Source organism: Heptranchias perlo, chromosome 24 (assembly GCF_035084215.1).
Source record: "Heptranchias perlo isolate sHepPer1 chromosome 24, sHepPer1.hap1, whole genome shotgun sequence".
NCBI lineage: Eukaryota > Metazoa > Chordata > Chondrichthyes > Hexanchiformes > Hexanchidae > Heptranchias > Heptranchias perlo.
In genome coordinates this window covers 10,335,937-10,352,622 of record NC_090348.1, presented here as the reverse complement: position 1 = coordinate 10,352,622, position 16,686 = coordinate 10,335,937, and the positions used below count along the sequence as shown (strand labels likewise).

At 39.9% G+C, this 16,686-nt stretch overlaps 1 protein-coding gene across 4 annotated transcripts in view; it reads left to right on the top strand.

Annotated features, from left to right (window-relative positions):
* Positions 1–16,686, top strand: part of aebp2 (AE binding protein 2) — a 99,859-nt gene that overhangs the window by 47,936 nt on the left and 35,237 nt on the right. For all 4 annotated transcript variants that reach the window (XM_068004739.1, XM_068004738.1, XM_068004737.1 and 1 more), the window contains exons 3-5: positions 713–820; positions 3,109–3,295; positions 8,563–8,687. In XM_068004739.1, the coding sequence (XP_067860840.1) occupies positions 713–820; positions 3,109–3,295; positions 8,563–8,687 (420 nt within the window). The remainder of the gene's footprint in view (positions 1–712; positions 821–3,108; positions 3,296–8,562; positions 8,688–16,686) is intronic.

The window sequence follows — 16,686 nt, the reverse complement described above, 5'->3', positions numbered from 1 at the left end:
ATCTGGAATGCACTGCCTGAAAAGGTGGTGGAAGCAGATTCAATCGTGGCTTTCAAAAAGGAATGGGATAAATACTTGAAGGGAAAATCTTTGCAGGGCTACGGGGAAAGAGCAGGGGAATGGGACTAACTGGATTGCTCTTACAAAGAGCCGGCATGGGCTCAATGGGTCGAATGGCCTCCTTCTGTGCTGAAACCATTCTATGATTCTAAAGGTCAAACTCGAAAGCAGCCCAGACCGATTGAATAAAAGTCCTCCTCTACCAGCTGTGAAGGTCCTATGTGAAGTGATTGAGTAGTCTTCAGTTTTTTGTGGGTGAGAGTTCCTGGCACAATTAGCCACAATTTGGCATAAATAGGGCAAAGCCCAGCCATCTGATTATAAGGATGACTGATATATAAAAGATGTCACACTGGTACAGTGTAAGTGCTTTTCTGCATTTGGACACATTGTTGGGGCAGTGAAGATGAAGCTTTACTTTGCATGTGGCTGTACTAAATTTCTTGTCAGAGTGGTGACAATGCTGTGGTGGTAATGGGAGCCCAAAAGAGAATAGTGTTCCGTCACTGAGCACTGGCGTCCCTTTTCTTGTCTCAAAGTTTCACCAAAAAAATATAATTTTATTAAAGGAGGGAAAAATTTCTCTCAAATCTTGGCTGGTGTGTTCTTAAAGTAGTATTTCAAACATTTGCCAAATTTCTATGTTTTTCAGGTATTTGTCTGTCTATGGAAAGGGTGCAAAGTATATAACACACCGTCTACTAGTCAGAGCTGGTTGCAGAGGCACATGCTTACACATAGTGGAGACAAACCATTTAAGGTAGGTGTGAAAACATCTGGTGCAAATTCTATCCAACCACTGCTTCAGAAGAACACTGGCAAAATTTCATACGAAATGAATCGAATGTTAAATTAAGTGGAAATACCTATACCGAGCTCCCAAAACACTATCCTTTTTGTTTCGATTAAGTCACACAGACTGCACTATTGGGTTGAAATGTGCCTTTGGAGACCAATTGTTACAGATTAAGACTGAATATACTGCAGCCTTTGGGCTCTGACCAGTATATCTGTGGTATGATACATAACTGGCAGACTGATGCTGCTAGCTACACATCTGTCCAGGTTGCAATTGGATGAGCCACGAAGGAGTTCTGTGCCAGAAAGCTTGAATATGCGTATAGAAAGCAGAGCCAATTTTTAAAATTAACAGATTGGGTCTACCATGGCACTTTTAAAATGCACCGTTGCACCAGCCTGGCATTAGACTGCAAACTTTGTGAACGTGAGATGCTGCAAGACTGCCTGTTGGCAGGATCTCTCACTGCTTGGCTTTAGTGGGCACCAGATTGGATTCTTGACTCTTTCAAAATATTACAGTACATTGATATGAAAGTTGACAATATAACTACTGACTAACTGGTTTTCCGAACATAAAAATGCTATTGGAAAGTGGAATTAACTACAGAATAGTAGATTGCATGATTGGTGCTACATTATAAACCTACATTTTTTTCACAGCATACTTGCTATTGAAGGTTAGAATCTGATATAGATTATTAACACTGTCATAACTGCTGTTGAGCAACTAGCATTTTAATAAAATGCAGTGTGTAATTTATGCCTGGAATTGAGTTTCTCATCTTGAATAACCAACACACTTGGGATTTGACCAGTTAAATCCTGCAGGAGTTTTGTCCATGTTCTTCAACAGTGTAAATGGGGTTTGAAAATGTCTCTTTGATTGGCTGTATGTTGAAACTCAAATTGATGGCAGTAAGACATGATTAACAATATCCCTTAATTGCACAGTGAAACATCAGTAAGCAACCCGTTTAGTAAGCTAGCATTAATTGTGTTGTATGCTTCAGTTTGAACCAAGTTGTGAGTTGTTTCTTGAAACCTGCTAAGGACCATGGGAGAGGGGAAAGCCCAAACAGGCAGCAGCTGAAATTGATCAGGTAGTAATAATGGACCGTGTTGTACTGTAGAGCTGAGGGTAGGTAGATGAGACTAGTTTGGATCTCGTTCAGCTCAACCTTCTCATCATTACCTTCTCGTACTGCAGCAGAATCCTTTACTAACATTGCCATCCCACCTTTTTCATAGGAACTTAAGGACAGGAGTCAGGACTTCAGCCCCTCGAGCCTGTTCCGCTGTTCTATTCCATCAAGGCTGATCTGTACCTCAACTCCATTTACCTGCTGTTGCTCCATATCCCTTAATACCAAAAATCTATCAATCTCAGACTTGAAAATATTGTTTGACCCAGTAGCCACAGCCTTTTGGGTGAGATTGTTCCAGATTTCCACAACCCTTTGCATGAAAGTGTTTCCTCATTTCAGTCCTAAATGACCTAGCTCTAATTTTAAGAGTATGCCCCGTTGTTCTGGATTCTCTGAGGAAATAGTTTCTTCATATCTACACTATCGAATCCCTTTATCATTTTAAAGACCTCGATTAGATAACCCCTCAACTTTCTAATCTCAAGGGAATACAAGCCAAATTTATGCAACCCGTCATAATTTAACCCTTTAAGTCCTGGTATCATTCTGACGCATCTGCATGGTACCCCCTCCAAGGCCAATTTATTTTCCTCTCTCCCCTAAAAATGTTCTGCAGGAACATTTAAGCTCCCTGCCCTGTCCAAAACTAAACCACAGCCCCATTGGAGCTGCTACATCATATCCCTCCACAGTTATTAATGCTTCCAACACTCCAATTTTATTTTGCGTTCACAAACAAACCACTCCATCCAAACACCAATTTTTTGTAACATTCTTCCCATTTTTTTGCTCGTGTACAAAGCTGATTGTATGCAAATGAATGGGCCTCCCGATACTATCTGGGATCATCAAAATCTATACTTGAGGGCTTCATAAACAGTTAATTTACATCAAAAATCAGTTTTTTCAAAGATCTGTGAAGCCTTTAATGTTAAAATAAAAATTTTGGGATGAGAATACAGTACTTCCCAATCAATCTTTATATAACTACAACAGTTGCATTTGCTCAGCGTTCATCTTGCTGTGCAGTTACGGTTTTGCGGTGGTTTACTCTTGATATTGCAAGGTGAAATGTGACCTATTCTGTTGTATTTTTTTTCAGTGTGTTGTTGGTGGGTGCACTGCTAGCTTTGCATCTCAAGGTGGCCTTGCTCGACATGTGCCTACACACTTCAGCCAACAAAACTCTGCAAAAGTCACTAGTCAGCCGAAGGTCAAGGAGGAGTCGCCTTCTAAAGCAGTTATGAACAAACGAAGGAGGCTAAAAAATAAGCGACGGCGCTCACTACGTGAGTTTTCATATCTCTCTGATTTTACATTGGTTTATCTGCATCTAGTATCTGGTCATGAATCGTCTTCTTTCTAGCTCTGGCCATTATTAGTGGTTAAAATGCAGAGGTTTCCTGCCACAATTTTGTATTCACCTGATAATTGGTTGATAGAGCTGAAGGAGACACTGGGTAAACGTACCTTTTTTTTTCCCCATTTGACTTTGGTTTTAATTCTGCCCAGCCTGATGGGGTGAAAAGTCTTTTCATCCTTGGTGGCTGTACCTGATGAGTCTTGGATAATGTAAGTTTAGGCACTCTCAACCTGGTTCCTTTTGGACATAGCATTGCCTGTAATTTGACAGGTGGCTGGTGTAGGAAGTGAAAATATTCATGGTGATAATGGGGTGCTTTTGTGCAGATGAGGATGGGCAGAGCAAAAGGAGCTTCAGTATGCATGTGCCTGTTCTTGGCCTGGTAACTTCCTTCTCCCTCACCCATCCCCACCCTTCCTGCTAAATGGTTGTAAAAATCCAACTGGTTTACTAATGTCCTTCAGGGAAGGGAACTTGCTACTCTTACCTGGTCTGGCCTACACGTGACTCCAGTCTCATTACATGGTTCACTCTTAATGCTTTCTGAAGTGGCCCAGCAAGCCACTCAGTTGTGCAGCCATTACAACATCTCAAGCCTCAAATGGATTAACAAATGTCTTCTATTACCATGCAGGATGGTGAGGAACTTGAGTAGGTCAGTAGTCTGAGAATCTGTGATGATTGCAGTTTGATTCCTCTCCAAACAGGAATGCTTGTATTTAGTTTTCAACTATTGGCCCAACTCGGAACAGTGCTTCACTTGACGGTCAGCTCTCATTCAGAACGATGACAGATATTCTCATCAAGCTCCTCTAGATAGAAGAAACAGACTTTACGCTGTTCAGAATTGTTCTTTGTCAGGCAAAGGAGATGAACATCTGTTGGAAGTAATTCAAATTGTGATGCACAGATCATAAAACCCAGCACCGAAACTGACTGAAGCAAGCTTTTATATGATCAACGTTTAATGAGGAGAGGGCGAGGGAGGTGGTGGATGGGATTTTGTATGGGGGGAAAAAGCACTTGAGGAAGGATATCCAGTCCTTGGAGAGGGTGCAGAGGAGATTTACTAGAATGTTACCAGGGATGAGGGACTTCAGTTATGTGGAGAGACGAGAGAAGCTCTGATTTTCTCCTTGGAGCAGAGAAGGTTAAGGGAGATTTAATAGAGGTGTTCAAAATTATATGATGGGGTTTTGATGGAGTAAATAAGCATAAACGGTTTTCACTGGCAGGAGGGTGGGTAACCAGAGGGCACAGATTTAAGGTAATTGGCAAAAGAACTAGAGGGGAGATGAGATTTTTTTAAACGCAGTGCGTTATGATCTGGAATGCACTGCCTGAAAGGGTGGTCAAAGCAGATTCAAAAGTAACTTTTGAAAGGAAATTGGATATATACTTGAAAAGGAAAAATTTGCAGGGCTGTGGGGAAAGAGCAGGGGAGTGGGACTGCTTTCAAAGAGCAGGCACGTGGGCCGACTGGCCGCCTCCTATGCTATATGATTCTTTAAAAAAAATGATGCTTATGTGACCAATATGAACAGGCAGTGCTAGAAAAATATTATAGTTGCAGTGAATCAATTTTTTTCTTGGGGGGGGGGGGGGGGTGGGGGGCGGGGGAAAAACTATTGTTGATGCTTGGCCTTAATGTGAAAAATCTTGTTGCTCTCTTGAGGCCGTAGCCAAGATTGTCATACAAGGTCACTGTCCCAAGCTTTGCATAGGATGATCTTATTTCTAAATTACATGGCAGTGAAAGTAACATCAACATTTTACTACTGACTTGAAGGCAGCAGTACATCATAGTTCACTTTTTTTTAAAAAAACAGCCAGTGCAGAATAATGTTAAATTCTGATCTTTGAGCACAAAACACGTCAATTGCAAGTATTTTTCTGAAGAGGAATCCTTAATCAGTTTAGCTGCTAGAACATATGCTACATGTCATAAGCAAAGATTAGCCTTTGCTTCGCTTCTACTCATCTTGCTGAAAGAAGACGGTTGTGAATGACTCGATTACAATTGGTGCTATTATGGCACGCACAGTACTTTAGTACACTGAATATTGGGTACAGAAGTTTTTCTTCAAGTTTAATACTTTTCATTACTGTATTAGATGTGTAAGGCACATCTCCACTTGTGTACTAAGACTTGTTCTGGATTCGCACCTTCGATATACGATAGAGGTAGCAGCAAAAGAGACTCATTGATAAAATTATGCATAATTTTATCAAAGTTTCAAACAGCACTCGAGAAATGCACAGCGGAAGCCTGGTGGATGATCTGTGTTCACAAAATTAGAGCAATTACCTAATTCTGTTCCTTATTCATTTCCACTTGCTACTGAATCCTACCAAATAGTGCATTAATGGAGATGGGTAATTAAATTGGCAAAATGCTTCCCATCATTCAATTGATCGAGAAAAATGGTTAATAAAAGTGTGCATACTGTGAGTAAAGGGCAACACTTCGTGCATTTGACCAGGGAATAAGCTTGAACTCTACCCAATAGATCCTGACTAGCTGAAGTGTAACAGATATGGCTACACAGCTAGTGGAATATGTATACTTTAGTCATAGGTTTACTTGTTTCAAAACCGATAAAACTGCCTATGTTTGGAAATATCTTTAATCCTGTCAACATAAAAAGTCAGGCCTGTACAAACATTAATCATGCTGCCCTGCTGTTATGGAGAAAAAAACATGCCATAGCAAGTACAACTTGGGTTATGAAAAAACATGAGTCAAGCAAGTCAATCCTAATTTTAGGAAAACTATTCAGAAGTATTCGGAGGATTCCTTTATTGACGTGCCAATTGCAGTAGGATGGATCAGCTCACTGCTGGTGTCCCTTCAATTTTAGATTCTTGAGTTCCACTTGCATCAATAACAGAGGGTTTGTATATAAATAATTAGGTTGGTTAACATATCAATAAATCAAACAAGATCAATAATCAAATCATGGCTTGAACTCCCACTCACGTGCTGCCACCGTGAATCTTTTCATTTTGGAGGGGCATGAATGAAGTGCTATTTGTTTTGTATTTTGCTATGGTTAATATATGAACAGGAAGGTTGGTGTAATGAGGGCTTGGATGATCAATCTGGCTGTTAGTTGCTCCTAGATGAGACTGAGCCCTGAAATGGATCTGGTCTGCAGTGGTCAAGTTGCTTTATAGTGGAAAGCTGAAGAGATTTTAGCATGAATCAAGGTTATTTTGCTAATTAACAAATAATTGATTTCCAGCGGCATAACTCAAGGATTTATGTGGATCAAATTTTTATCCCTGTCCTTCCTACTGCTAGTTCTGAGATTGGTTCTGCCCTGCCATCTCTCAATGTCATTGCGACTGTCCCTTTTGAATAGTCAATTGTAAACAATTTTACAACACCAAGTTATAGTCCAGCAATTTTATTTTAAATTCACAAGCTTTCGGAGATTTTCTCCTTCCTCAGGCAAACATTTGCCTGAGGAAGGAGAAAATCTCCGAAAGCTTGTGAATTTAAAATAAAATTGCTGGACTATAACTTGGTGTTGTAAAATTGTTTACAATTGTCAACCCCAGTCCATCACCGGCATCTCCACATTTTGAATAGTCAGATAGTCCCTGGATTGTGGAAATGGGTTTACTGTTCCCTTGTACTTGAAGGTATTCATCTCAAAGGATACAATAACTTTCTCTTCCCCTTTCCTCACCACCCCCTCTCTTTCCCATCTTTGCAGGAGTGGATGGCAAGCCATATATGGGGAGTGGATTGTAGGTGGGCCCTGGGTGGAGGCAGCAGTAAGAAGATAGCATCTCCTTGGAAAATGGTTTAATTTTTTTTTGTTGCTCTCCTACCCTTACCAGTTAGTTAGGTTTTGTGACCTAACTCGTACATGAAACATAGGCACAAAATCAACTCTGTTTTTGTGGAATTGATTCTGAAGATACAATTAGCCCTCATGCTAATATAGCCAATGTAGACCAATCATTGAGGCTCTAGGAACATTGAAACAACATACAACATTACATCATGCAGGCAAGATTTTTATTATCAACAGAGAGCAACTTTTAGATTGAACCATTTATAGTGGAATAAACATTCTGTATTGAAGTAACTATTTAGAATGTGCAAACACCTTCACGTTTACTTCTGTATACCCGTCATACATGAATTACTTTTTGATGGTCTCGGGAAGGGATTGCGTATTTGCTGATGACGTTATGGTTACAAAAGCTTTAATTCTTTCCTTAGATCCTAGAATATAATCCTTAACCTGTGCCTGAAAATTACATCCTATATTCTAAAGTCATATGCTGGTTACTTCCATAGAAATTGTAGCACCTTTTAGGCTCAAACTCCTATTTGTTTATTATCAGTTGGCCTCATTTTGTCATGATGACATGACCATATTTCACAAAGGGCAGCAAGGTAAAATAACTGGTCACAGATGGTGCAGAGATATATTACAGATATTATAACAGATGAGTTGGAGTGTATTGCAGGGCTGTAAGGAAATCAAGGTAATATGATTTATGTCTGAGGCAATGACACTTGAAAGTTTATGTAGCTGTCAGAAGCTGGAGATCAAGTTACAGGCTGTAATTCACTCCAGCCAAATGTTATTTTTAGGTAGTATGTACAAGATAGAGAATTTTTTCAATTGTAACTGGCTGTTGGAGTTGAGGAAACCATTTTTCAGGGGAGGGAAATGTGGAGTTTGCATATTGAACATTTTGAAAGCTGCTTCAGTTCTTCGTTCAAGGACAGAGTGTTTAACTGAGCATATAATTAAAGGCTCGACAGTTTTGCATCCAGACATGCTAAGTAACCTGTGATGAAAAGCTATAATGTACCCACTTTGTACTTTTCAGTTCAGCCAACTTGAGACAGTGTGTATAGCTATAGTCACCTGACTTTAGTACTCTTCAATGTATTTACACAGTGTGTGTTTTGTCTAAAATATTCAACTCTAATTCAAGTTAGAATTGTTTTATACTGTGACCATTTTTTTTCAACCTCTGTAGCATTGTCACTTTTGCTGTTTTTATATTTTCAGGACATTAACTTGAGAGCAATTTTTATTCGATTTGTTTCCTATCTTTTCCCCATGACTTTAACTGGATGGCTTTTAAAAATTGCAGTAATGCGAGTTATGCTATGCCCACTGGCAAACTGTCCCTTCTGATATTTTATTTTTGTTTTTACAGCAAGACCACATGACTTTTTTGATGCTCAAACAATGGATGCCATAAGACATCGTGCCATCTGCTTTAATCTGTCGACCCATATTGAAAGTCATGGAAATGGGCATAGTGTTGTGTTCCATAGCACAGTGAGTAAAGCTTTGCCAATAGACTGCTCTTCCAATCATGAAGCTGTTCCTTTCAATCATGAAAATAAATTCCTCTTATCACAGCATCCTTCCATTTCAGTACACTTAAGGTTTTAAATAAAAGTAGACTGGAAATACCTTAAAGGATAGAAGATAAGACCAAGGTATGCCTTTGTCAGGTGAACAACATAGCTCTTGCTAAACTGAACGTGCAACTGCCTGTATACTTATTTGGCTGGCACAAGTCAACAACATCAGTGACACTATCACATTTACACTGGTTATTTTGCTCTCCCTGTACATTGAGGCATTCAGATTTCCACAAACTGGAAGATTTGCTGCACTGTGCTGAGTCCTTGGGCAGTGACTGAGCTTTTGAATTAACCTAGTCCTTGCGGCCCATGTAGTCCATAAGCACACATGAAATCTATTTAGTAGTCAGCAAGGTCCCCACATTGGCTTAGTAGGTTGGATGGTGCTCAGTGTAGCACTAACCCATAAAAGCCAGAATTATTGTTTTATGCTGAGTTAGTTGGTCTTAGTCAAGTAGCAGTTGGGGTTCCACAACTGGCCTCGGCACCCCTGGACTAGAGTGGGAAATCAGCAGCTGCTTATTTCCACATTGGAAACTACATACGTATTCACGCCAGATGAAGATTGGATTGGACTGGATTATGGTGGCCTCCATTAAAATTGCCTTCGGACACTCCCTGCTTCGAACCAAATGTGAATGTCCACTTGGGCAAGGCACTACTGATGCCAGCGCACATGGAATTGTACCTGAGCAAGGGTAGTAAAGAAAGCAGGGAGAAAATTGGTACACAAAAAAAAGTAGCAGTCAGCGAGCCCAGGGACTTGAACTTGCACTGACGAATAGAGGGTAGTTTGCAAGTTTTTTTTTAACGTCAGATTCTGCAATGTTGTTGACTCCAGCTATTGTGCTGAAGGTTGGCTCTCCTCTGAGCCAGATATCTGGGTCGCTCTTGGGAAGGCAGCGCAGCCAAGCCCAAGTGATGATCAACTTATTTTGACTGCACTGCTCCATAAGAACCAGAAGTAACTTGGAGTGAAAAAAAGATGGACACCAGGAGCAAGCATAAAACAAATTAAATTCTTTGAGTGAATCCTGGGGTAGCCTCCTAATCTATTCAATCTTATGGAGACAATGCTGTTATACAAACAAGGTGCCCTGCTGCCTCTGGCGGCAAACACCCACATCACTTCATGTGGTTTTTACATTGCTGGCTTCTACGGTTCATCCCACGGTGTCTGAGAAGGTCCATGGGTAGCAGCATAGTCATGAATGCAACTTTTGACACAACCTGCTACTATCCTGTGGAATTCTCCACCACAGAAGGCTGTGGAGGCCAAGTCACTGAATATATTTAAGAAGGAGCCAGATAGATTTCTAGACACAGAAGGCATCAAGGGGTAAGGGGAGAGAGCAGGAATATGGTATTGAGATAGAGGATCAGTCGTAATCATATTGAATGGCGGAGCAGGCTTGAAGGGCTGAATGGCCTACTTCTGCTCCCATTTTCTATGTTTCTATCGCCGGCGTTAACTTAAGGTAACAATGCTTTCAGCTGTCCTGGCCCTACTCTCTGAAACTCCCCACTAAACCCGTACCTCCCTCTTGAACCATGTGTTTGGTCATCTCTTCCTCACTCTCCATTACTGTTCACATTACTGTTTCTCATCCATGAATCACCTGCAATGTTGATTACATTAAAGGCGCTATATGAATTCAAGTTGTTATAATTAGTAAACTTGTCGCTGATGGCAAGAGTACTCATGGCAGCAAAGCTAAAATATAAATGACCTAACACACACTGTGTCTGAGATGACGATACTCCCTGAAATGGGATCTTCACTCTCATTTCTGACCTGCAGTGACAAGTACAAGAGACAAACACACGGCACATAATTCGGGACTACTGTTTTAGATCCGGCCACAAGTGGAATGAGTTGTTAGTCAACCCATACAGACCAGCAATTTTCTTTCAGCTGTGTGAATTTTTCCAACATTAGGGACAGTGGCTGACTGGTATTTCTTATGAAAGCCACAGTCATGTTCAATTGCGTTATCAATTTAGGGAGAAATTGTACGTGTATAAATCGGTCACGTGCTCAGATCCCCTGTTTACTTGCCAAATCAATTTACAGTGTAAAATGGACTGTCAGTGCAACAGTATGTATCGTAAGCAAGATAAAAGGGTTAATGGTGTTGCACCTGTTAGGCATCCACCTCGCAGTGTAAAGTTGAGTGCCAGCAGCCCAGTGCATATTGCTTCTGCTGGAAGAGATTTCACAGTATAATCAATGCAGGGTATCAGTCCCTGTGCATGTTTGCTCTTTTTTTACATGGTTACCTTGCAGTCATTCTTTTGCTTAACTACTGAGAGCTGTTGGGAAGTTCTGACACTTGCGATGATCCCCACCGTAATGATTAACACTGATACTTTCTTTGGGATGCAACTAACGGTTCTCTCTTTAAAAATTCACCTGGCAACGTATTATGCCGTATGTGAGTGATCTTTAAAAGCCTCCCCCCCCCCCCCCCCCCCCCCAAAAAGGGACACTGCCACTTAAAATAATCATCTTTGGGAATTTGATGTGGTGTCTGAGCACTGTCCGTTTACCTTGAACTAGTTCAAAGCCAACCCAGAGCAGTTGCCTGTAACAGCTGTCTGAGACCTTTGTGAAATGAGTTTGAGCCGTCTCAAACTATTTTTCTGGGCGTCAGTCTGCAGCACAATTAACACTAATTGCCATTAACTCATAAAGAGCACAAGGATGACTTCTGTGGGAAGTAGAAATGTCACCATGACAAAATAAGGATGTTATTGAACTTAAATTGTTGAGTGACTGGAGGGAACTTTACTCTCAAATTAATGTTGTGCCTGACTTTGTGCTAAAACTTTTTTGGGGGGTGGGGGAAGAGGAGAATGCTTTTGCTTAGGAGGGTAGCCTTGTTAATTAGATACTATTACAACATTAGTAAGAGAGGATATGGGTAAGGCCATCAGTGGAGACTCTTAGTTAGAATTGAGGAATAAGCAAGGATTTAAAACTGTAATGGGAGTTGTCCACAGGCCTCCTGATAGCAGCAGTGAAGTGGCAGAATGTATTAATTCAGAGATCAAAACAGAAAATGCTGGAAAAGCTCAGCAAGTGAGGCAGCATCGGTGGAGAAAGAAACCAAGTTAAAGCTTCAGATCGAATTTCTGACGAAAGGTCTTCAACCTGAAATGTTAACTGTTTCTTTCTCCACAGATGCTGCCTGACTTAACTGAGCTTTTCCAGCATTTTCTGTTTTTATTTCAGATTTCCAGCATCTGCAGTATTTTGCTTTTGTAATAATTCAGAGATTAGAGAGGCTTGTAGCAAAAGCAGTCTTGTTTTAATGGGAGACTTGAATTTTCATTTAGATTTGGGAAGAACAGAGTAGCTCAAGTCAGAAAGGAAGTGAATTTCCTGAGTACAGTTAAGGTAGTTTTCAGGAGCAATATGTTCTAGAACCAGCAAGAGGGCAGACCATTCTAGATTTACTAATGAGCCAGACTCAGTTAATAATCTAACAGTAAGGGAACATTTATATAACAGTGATCATAATATAATCAAATTCAGTGTTGGGTAACAGTTACTAAAATTCCAGATTTTGGTATGGTTAACTTTAATGGAATGAGATAGAGATTGACGACGGCAAACTGGTCAAAACTGTTATCTGGTAAAACAACAGATGAACAGCGGGAGGTGTTCAGAAAAGAATTCAGCTTAAAACAGGACCAATATGTACCCCTAAGGGACAAGAGCTCTACTTACCAAATAAAACTGCCGTGGTCGACAAAAGAGGTGAGACATAACAAAGCTAAAGGAAAGAACATACAAAAGTGCATAGAATAGTGTAGATCCAGGGGACTGGGAAAGATATAAAGGAAAGCAAAGGAAGACACAAAAGATAGTAAGAGCTGCAAAAAGGGAATACGAAAAGAAACGTGAAGGGTATCAAGATTAACACAGTTTTTACAATTTTATATTGGAAAAAAAAGGGTAATCAAGGTTAATGTGGACCCTTTAAAAACAGATGCAGATAATGTTGCAAATGAAAATAAGGAAATGGCAGACTTGTTGAATAATTAAGTTGAGTCAGTTTTCACAGTAGAGGAAGAGGATACTATACCTGTCATTCCAGGGAAATTATTCATGAATCAAGGACTGGAACTCACTGAAGTTAAAGTAAGCAATAAAACAATATTAGGAAAAACAATGGCACTAAAGACGGACAGATCCCCAGGAGCCGATGGTTTCCACCCCAGGGTTTTAAAGGAAGTAGGTGAAGAAATTGCAGATGTTTTAGCCATAATCTTCCAAAGTGTGGTCGATTCAGGAATTGTCCCTCTCGATTGGAAAATTGCAAATGTAACTCCATTGTTTAGGAGGGATGAGAGAGAAAAGATAGGAAATTATAGACCTATTCATCTAACATCTGTTATGGGGAAGTTATTGGCATTTATAATTTAAGGAAAGTGTGACTGGCCACTTAGAGAAATTTGAGCTGATTGGAGAGAGCCAACATGGATTTGTAACGGGTAGGTCATGTCCAACGAACCTAATTGAATTTTTTGAGGAAGTAACTAAAGTAGTAGACAGGGGAATGTCTATGGATGTAGTTTACGTGGACTTCCAGAGGGCATTTGACAAGGTTCCACAGAAGAGACTGTTAACTAAAATTAAAGCTGTTAGCAGGTAGAACAACAGATGAACTGTGGGAGGTGTTCAAAAAAGAATTCAGCTTAATACAGGTCCAGTATATTCCCCGAAGGGGCAAGAGCTCTACTTATCAAATAAAACTGCCATGGTCGACAAAAGAGGTGAGACATAACAAAGCTAATTATTGATCTGGTTAGGAGATTGTCTTCCACCGCTTAACCAGAGAATAGGGATAATGGTTATGTACTCGAATTGGAAGGAAGTGAGTATTGGTGCCCCACAAGTATCCGTGCTGGGGCTTCAACTCTTCACTATATTTATTAATGACTTGGGTAACCTAATAGAGAGTCATTTATCCAAGTTTGCCGATGGCATAGTAAGTAGTGTAGACAGGAGCATAAAATTAATAAGAGACACTGATAGATTAAGTGAGTGGACAAAACTGGTAGGTGGATTTCAACACAGGTGAGTATGAGGTCATCCATTTTGGACCAAGAAAGGATAGATCTGAGAATTTTTTAAATGATGAAAAACTAGGAACAGTGAGGTCCAAAGAGATTTTAGGGGTCCATGTACACAGATCACTAAAATGTACTGGTCAAGTACAAAAAATAATCAAACAGGCTAATGAAATGTTAGCCTTTTATAACTAGAGGGCTAGAAAAAAAAAGGGGAGGAAGTTTTGTTATAGCTATACAAAGCCCCGGTTAAACCATATCTGGAGTACTGTGTACTGTTCTGAGCACTGTATCTTAGGATATGTTGGCCTTGGAAAGAGTGCAGCAAAGTTTTACCAGAATGTTACCAGGGCTCCAAGGGCTAAATTAGGAGGAGAGATTACATAAACTCAGCTCGTATTCTCTGGAATATGGAAGGTTATAGGGTGAGTTGATTGAAGTTTTTAGGATTTTGAAAGGATTTGACAGGGTAGATAGAGACCGACCTTTTCTGCTTGTGGGGGAGTCTAGGACAAGGGGACATAATCTTAAATTCAGAGCCAGACCATTAGGGAGAGAAGTTAGAAAACACTTCTTCTCACACATGGAACACTTTCCCATAAAAAGCAGTAGATGCTAGCTCAATTAATCATTTTAATTCTGAAATCGATAGATTTTTATTAGCTAAGGGTATGGATCCAAGGTGGGTAAATGGAGTTAGGGTACGTATCAGCCATGATCTCATTGAATGGCGGAACAGGCTTGAGGGGTTGAATGGCCTACTCCTGTTCCTATGTTCCTTAGTACAGACATCTTTAACCTTGAGCACTTAATTTATATACCCCTACTCAAATCATAATTGGAATTGATTTTGATTATTGTAGAGGTTGTGCAGGATTGAATGGCAGCAATGTGCCCCCCCCGCACGAGTTCACATATATAAAACTTCGCATTTCATTTGCTCAAAATTTCCAGTTCTCTTTGTTGTCTACATGGAGGTAAGCTATGAAACCAATCTGTTGGCAACATGTCGACTGACTAAAAGTCCTTTCAAACCTCAAACCATGAAAATTTGCTCATTGACCTTTAAGTAAAAAAAAGTTGTAAGCAAAATATAGTGCATAGTAGTGATATTGTGAAGAAAAATGAGTCAAAGTTCTGGGAAGCTAACACCAAAATGACACAAGTTGTCAAAGGAACAAAAGAATAATGCACTTAACATTTCTAAAGTCTACATGGCGGCAAATTATCGAGTGGCTTACCTGGGACTATTACACTTTGTGCAGAGTAGTTTTTTTCCAATTTTTGGGCAGATTTAAGTTTCTTTATTAAAGGTAAATGGTTCCTTCTAAGCCACATTTCAGAAATTTAAAAATGAAAATTTGGTAAGTATTGATGCAATATCAGTGATGTGACTAATTTATAATGTTACAAAGATCCTATTCTCACCAGCATGTGTATCTTCTGTACTTTGGGAACTTTTTTCAAAATTTTTTACAATGTTTAATCTTCAGAGTATTGGGCTTTAATTAACCATGACTACTGTTACCTCCTGAGTAAAATATAAAGATGCGTGTCAACTTGGCATATGTTGTTAAGACTAGTTTTGCTTCTGCCTGCCTAGACTCCTTGATTTATAATTTCAGGCCAAGTGGCCATTTCTTACTTTTATTTAAATGTACCTTCAGACATGCTCATTTCTGACCTATTTATAAGTAAATGCCACAATTGTGTGTAAGAAGTTGGGTTTCTGCATGGAAATTTTGAACTTTAATAAAACTTACTAAAATGAAATCTTAAATATGGTTAAAGTTGTGGTCTGTTAACCTGAGGAAATTAATTACAAAATGGAATAAAATGCAGCTTTTGTTCTGGGTATGGAGCTTGTCAAGGAAGAGCTGTAACAGACAAAGGAACTGGTGGAGAAAAGCACACTGAAATTACTTGCAAGCTGCTGAGTTCTTTTTGTCTTTCAACGCACTAAAGCTGCAGCATAAGTCACCCAGTGTAAGTCTGCCAAATTGGTGAGAAGAATGATTTAGCTCTGCTGTAAGTTACCGTACCCTCATTTTATGAGACTGTTTCCAGGTCTTTATCATCCCTTAATTCTGGCCATTATGCTCCCATAATAGCTTTGTTATTCTACAGCTGGTTGGAACACAAGTCATTCTTTTGACCTTCAACTACAGGGTTCTGTATCTGATCAAAGAAATAACTGGGAGCCATCTAGTGGTAGCACTTAAGTGTGGCTCTGTTCTATCCTTTGTGGATTAATCAGAAATAAATTCTGCATTAGGGCCAGCAATCCAATAAATGCTTTCCAGCTTGGGTATTATACAGGTGAGTGTTTTAACAAAAGGAAGTGGCTTGTTTTAGTTTTTCTTTTTCACCCCTGTTTTTAATCCTGTATTTTTGTTTCCTACCCCCATGTATTCCAGTTTGTAATGTGGGACAACTGCTGCTCTGTCCCTTTCTGACTCATTCGCTACAGAGTGGCACTAAATTGGCAATCTTGCTATTGGGACACAGGATGGCTGGTGCAGGAAATGAAAAATGTCACTGCTGTGGTTGGAATTGAGGATTATTGCGATTATAACAATATTAGTATCTACGAGGGAGTTGTGCTCTGTATCTGATGTACTGAGCTTCACCTCAGCACTTAACATTAACACTGGGTTCCCCCAACGGAAGAGTTCCATTCTCTGGCACGAGCATCTCACTTTATTTAACACAAAATTCAGAGAAAATAATTCTTAACACTCTGCAGATAAAAGGTTTGATGCTGGATGACTGCTGAGCCATAGGTTCATTGCTGGTTAGTGCAAAGACTATTAGGTTGTGTTTTTGTA